The sequence below is a fragment of the Bufo gargarizans genome, chromosome 7, assembly GCF_014858855.1.
Source record: "Bufo gargarizans isolate SCDJY-AF-19 chromosome 7, ASM1485885v1, whole genome shotgun sequence".
Lineage (NCBI taxonomy): Eukaryota > Metazoa > Chordata > Amphibia > Anura > Bufonidae > Bufo > Bufo gargarizans.
Window position 1 is genome coordinate 129,944,236 of NC_058086.1, and position 6,000 is coordinate 129,950,235.

Here is a 6,000-nt window from a genome sequence, read left to right on the forward strand (position 1 = left end):
TAAATTTGGCAGTGGAAGAGTTTAAAAAGCTTACAATTTCCCATGCTGCTCCCTCCTCCTCCTCCAGTCCGTCATTCCGATCCCCACTAGGCCCATACTACTGATGTCATATTCATTGGTCCTGTGACTGCTACAGCCAAATGGCATGTCACTACTGCAGCAGTTACTGAAATGATGCATGACACGTCACCAGTGCTGGCATAGTGGAGATGGGAGTGCTGGGGATCAGAGCGATGGCAAGGGACCAATGGGACATTTTTTTTTATATTACACTGCCTCTTGCTCCGTGCCAAATTTTGCATAATCATGAAGAACCTCTTTAAAGGGACACTGACAGGCCGAATAAGCATAATTATCTATACATATGCACGCACAGGTCTTCTAATGTGTATTAAAAACATATAAGTATAACCCCTGTCCACCTTATGAATACTGCAAACTGATGTTTTATAACCTGATGTAATCGCTTTTCTTTCTGCCCAAGGGGCGGCGTTTCAGCTTAACTTCTGCCCAGCCAGCCGCAACCGCCGTTTTGAAGTGCCGCCCAGCTCATCAATATTCACTTCGCTGGGCGGCTTCTGCTGTCCCCGATGTCTTTGAGAGCAGCGCTAGCCCAATAGAAAGCTATGGGCATTGGACTAACTTTCAGCTTCTGCGCATGCCGCTTCAGCCTCTCCGTTCTGCGCCTGCGCCGGGCTCTCTTCTGAGCAGAGCTTCAGAGCGCTGCTCTCAAAGACATCGGGGACAGCAGAAGCCGTCCAGCGAAATGAATATTGATGAGCTGGGCGGCGCTTCAAAACGGCGGTTGTGGCGCGGCTGGGCAGAAGTGAAGCTAAAACGCCGCCCCTTGGGCAGAAAGAAGAGCGATTGCATCAGGTTATAAAACATCAGTTTGCAGTATTCATAAGGTGGACAGGGGTTAGACTTATATGTTTTTAATACACATTAGAAGACCTGTGCATGCATATATATAGATAATTATGCTTATTGGGCCTGTCAGTGTCCCTTTAAGTATTTTGCTAATATTTTAGATAAAGCATAAATGTAACATTCTCTTATTTGTCTTGTAGAACTTATTTACTGTGATCCACTAACACTTACACTTCTTCTTCAGCTAAACATGGACCTTCTGATGAAAGAGACGTCATTTAGTGTTTGGAGGTCCCTGAGCTCAGGACTATGCCATATCAAAAATAGCATGGACGTGCTGCGACATAATGTTATTTCTATATTAAAAGGTAAAATATTGTGGTCCTCATTTACTAAGCGAGTGGCGTAAGGTGCACCTAATGAGGTGCCGGTTGGCTCATCTAGGTTTAGAGAAATTATGCGTGCCTAGGCTGATAAGGGACAGTGGAGATGGTGGCAGGGCCCAACATGTAAAATTCGTTAAACCAATACTTGGTATAGAGCTATACAAGAGTTTCTATCTCTGCACCAGATTTGCCGCCCAGCCTGAGCTCCTGCGATAAATCTGGGGAAGGACTAGACAATTAGGGAGATTTAGCACAATTGATGAAAAGGAAAACTGACTTAGTTGCCCCTAGCAACCAATCTGATTTCATTTGCCAAAGGAGCTCTGAAAAATGGGAGATGGAATTTGATTGGTTTCTAAGCCAGTTTTCCTTTGCGCCAGTTTTGAATCTCCCCTAATTTGTCTACATTTATGTCGGCTACAAGATTACTAAATCTTCCCTTTGTTCTGTATTTGGGTGTCTATTTTGGTAGTAATGTGACGTGTAAATGTCCATGAGCAGATCTTGGTATCCATTATTAATAATATTTGGCAAGAGAGGGCTGATTTATAGAAATGTATTTTCCTTATAAACTGAACGCTGCTCTGTAATTGCTTGATATGGGCAACAGAGAAGTTTAAAAAATGTATTTATTTTTAAGAAAGTTTCAGGAATCTTATGAGGGACATTTATAAGTTGTTTTAGGAGTAAAAAAAGTCACAAAATAAGGAGCATGACATATTTGCCCCGTGAATTGTGACTTTTCACTTCTCTCATCACTTCAAAAGTGGCTATAAAAGCGGGCGGGACGTGGCCTATCACAGGCCGACAAATTTACTGTCATTTACACCAGAAAGTGGAGTAAATGATGGTTTACATCTATGCTAGATTTACATTTTTGGCACATGGATTGCCTGTAGATGCGTCAAATATATTAACAGGCCTGCGCCTCTTAATAAATTTGGTGCATTCAGCACCAATGGACTTTTATATTAAGACTGGCATTTGTAACACCAGTCTTAGTATATCTGCCTCTATGAGTCTATTACCTGGTAGTATAGGCTCCTGGTCATTGCCCTTCCTAACATTCTGGAAGTCAAAGAGATAAAGGTCTTATGTATTTAAGGCATGCTGCAAATTAGCAACCATGTTTCAACGTGACATAACAGATTAAGGACTCATGCACACGGCCAGTATTGCGGCCCGCAAGCAGCAGATCCACAATATGCGGGCAGTAGCTGTGTGCACCCGGCATCACAGATGCAGACCAGGTCCGCAATCCGGAAGGTCAAGTGCGGAACAGAGGCATGGAACTGTGGGGTTTCTCTCTGTGCCTCTGCACCGAAAAAAATAGAACATGTTCAAGTTGAATGTGTCTGGATCTGTCGTGGCAGCCGCACGGATGTTGCCCTTGCATGGGGAACAGCAAATTGCGGTCCCTAATGCACGGAATGGCCGACCAACCGCCATATGCATAAGCCCTAAGGATGTTAATTGTAAGGGCACTGCTGTCTGGTCCAATTTTGCTTTTATTTTTATGGAGTAAGATTCTGGCTGACTTAGCACGATATCTTGAACACAACTTTGGCAAGGTACTTTCTCTCCTTTTAAAGAGCCAACCAGAATGTCAATTTATACTCATGAGGGGCAAGCGCCCTGAAACACCTGTCTACAGATAGATATCTGGATTGGCTATTTTCTCGTGTCTCACGTTCCAAGGCTTGTTGAAAAGTCAGACTTTGACTCATAGGGAGCCACTTCCAGAAGGTGGCGGTAGCAAGATGGTTCTCTTTCCCTGGCAGATACCTCTTTGCATACGTTTCCAAACACAGCTGGTCTCTTTAAGGAGAGCCAGCACCCTGCCTAAACTTGTGTGCTGAAATTGTCATCTTTGGTATTTGTGACCAAACCAATTCTGTAAATTCTTCTTTTGCAGGTTCTGACATAGATGCTTCGGAAGTTCTTACATGTCTAAATGACCTTAATTCGTCATCAAATCAAGTGAATAAAAGCCTATCATTACAAATCATTGGTCTTCCCGAGCTTCAGACCTTATTAGAGGCTGTGTCATGTGCCATTCACAAGAGGTTCAGTGAGAGACCTTGTCACAAAGCTCTCAGTGTACGGTCTTTAGAGGGATCAAGTCATGGCATCTTCTCACCCACCACCATCCAGTGGGTGTAATCCTCATTTTCTACTTGTAATGCTAGAGGTAGATGACTGCTGCAGTGTGACACCTCCTTTCATACAGGTGTTTTGAGCAGGCTTTATCTAGCTTAACTGTGTCAGAGACAAAGTGGCCATATGGACCAGAGCCGAGCCTACATTTTCTGAATTCGGATAGGGAAACGCAATAAGGGAACTTTTCCTCTGAAATTTTGTCTCCATTCATTAGACCAGTGTGTGACAGGCTCTGTTCACATCCGATTAAAGCCTTCTGTCAAGAATATTCGGCGGGCGTTATACCTGATGTATACCTTGAATGGAAGGCTCCGACATGTGCCACTGTGTAGGCATGCCCATAGACTCCCAAGCTAAAAAGACGAAGTGCAATTTAGCGCAAAACGGCCGTCACCGCTTATCTTTGCTGCGAACACTGCAACTTTATGTTCCTGCCCTGATGTTTTAATCGGACGAATAAAGAATTTTTTATACCAGCATTGGCCAGTGCCGCCCTTTCTCTACTTTTCCTTTGGGTTGTCCCGGCATAAAAAAAAGCTTACTTTATTTCGTTATTCCATACAGAAAAAAAGGTCTCTGGCCTCTGTTTTGTGAATCGAGCACTATGGATGTGTTTTGGGTATACGCCAAACTCAGGGCTCAATGTGATATGATCAGTTTGTCCGCATTTCCTCAGCCCCAAATGTCACAGCTGATGGCACATTTGGTCTAACCCGCACTGCCACAACACGAGTATCACAGTATCCAATGGTAATTGGGCAGAGGAAAAGCACACAGCACGAGTTGCTGTCTATGTCTAATCTAAGAATAAGTACTGTAAAAAATTTGCACTGTATAGCGTTTTCATGTTCTGTACATATTTTTATCTTTGGCTAATATTTTAATATATTATCTATAACAATACTGGTTAGAAATTTCCTGAGCTTTCCTGTCTAACACTCAGATGAACCAGATTTAGAAATCGTTGTGTTTTGTGTGCTCAGCATCTCTGTCCGTGACTAGCAATGCACTTTGACCTGTTTTTTTATTTTTATTTTTTTGCTCATGGACGTGTTTGTCACTTTGAAATCTAACAATTAGTGTAACAAACTTCTTTAATACTAAAGGAGCAAATATTATTTTGCACCTGGTGGAGTTAAAGGGGTTATCTAGAATTTTTAAATGCCCTCAAACCTGGGTGCACGTGGCCCCATCTGGAAGTTGACAGGTGGGGACTGGAAGTCCAGTAAAGACAGCCCCAGAGCCGGAACGGAGCAGGGAGGTACAGATCTCCTCACAAGCACTGCTGCGTGGGGGGGAGAAGGGGAGGGGGGGATTTTTTAAAATAAAAAAGCTCCAGGAAACCCCGTTAAGGGCAGTTTTACTCAAGCAAAGTATGACCTCAATTCCTGCCTGACCTACACAACATGGGGATGTATGATGCCACTGGTTCATGTCATTAGACTCCTGGCCAGGACTCGTGCCACTATTATGCTAGTGTGAAACCAGCCTTATGGGTAGGAGTATTTTCACATCTGAATGGAATTGCTATTAGATCATAATGTCCAAGATCACAACCATGAAAGCCCAAGCTCTGACATAGTGTGTAAAATGTAATTAACCTTACTTGTCTTCCATGCCTGCTATTTATACTATGCGGAGAATAAACTCAAATCACATAAAACATTCTTGTGTGGCTGTCTGTGTAGTTATTTGGCATAATCTACTGTAGTCGCATTGTCTTGTTTAAACCCTTTAAAGGGAATGTGTCTTCAGAAAATGACCTATTTAAATCACATTTTTATGTTAAACATATAATTTTTTTTAGAATTATTGGTGTTTTTAATTTTATTTAAAAAATGTAAATAATCCTGCAATTTTTACACTGGTCACTAGGTCTAATAATAGGTCATGATTTCCTGTTCTGTACAAGTAACTATTGTTATCACCTCAAGCAGAATTACAATGACAAGTAACAGCTCTGTATAGATAACACAGGATCTACCATTCACAATAGGTAATATGGTGGTCTTTACCACTACGCAATTGTGTGGATCCCGCTCCTGTGTCCTGAGGATGCAGAAACAGTTGTAGACAGATAGGGAACACATAGCAAAGAGTCATGATAACTGCAGTGGTCAGGTCAGGCCCCCTCCCTCCTTCTCCACCACCTATGAAGCTGCAGCTTATAAAAGAGCTGGAGCTCTGGCTGCAGCCACAGGAGGGCCAACCCCCGTAGTGAAGAGTCTTCAGCCGTGCCGGCAACATCTACTACATTATGTGTGGTGTTACACAGGACTGCAGGTAACATCTACTACATTATCTGTAGTCAGAGTTATCACTGTGTTATCTGTGGTGTTACATAGGACTGCAGAGGACATCTACTACATTATCTGTACCCAAAGAAATATCACTGTTATCTGTGGTGTTACATAGGACTGCAGGTAATTCTGCTACATTATCTGTACTCTGAAAGTTATTTCTGTTGTTACATAAAGACTGCAGGTTATATCTTTTACATTATCTATCAGTGATCTTTGGTGTTACATAGGACTGCAGGTAAGGGTTGTATTACATTAAAACATTTAGCAGACGGCATTTGCCT

At 42.5% G+C, this 6,000-nt stretch overlaps 1 protein-coding gene across 1 annotated transcript in view; it reads left to right on the forward strand.

The window, feature by feature from the left end:
• Positions 1-5,061, forward strand: part of KIF14 (kinesin family member 14) — an 82,553-nt gene extending 77,492 nt beyond the window's left edge. The window contains 2 exon segments of the mRNA XM_044300940.1: positions 1,115-1,238; positions 3,172-5,061. Coding sequence (XP_044156875.1) covers positions 1,115-1,238; positions 3,172-3,419 — 372 coding nt within the window. The 3' untranslated portion in view covers positions 3,420-5,061.
• Positions 5,062-6,000: the final 939 nt, after the last annotated feature.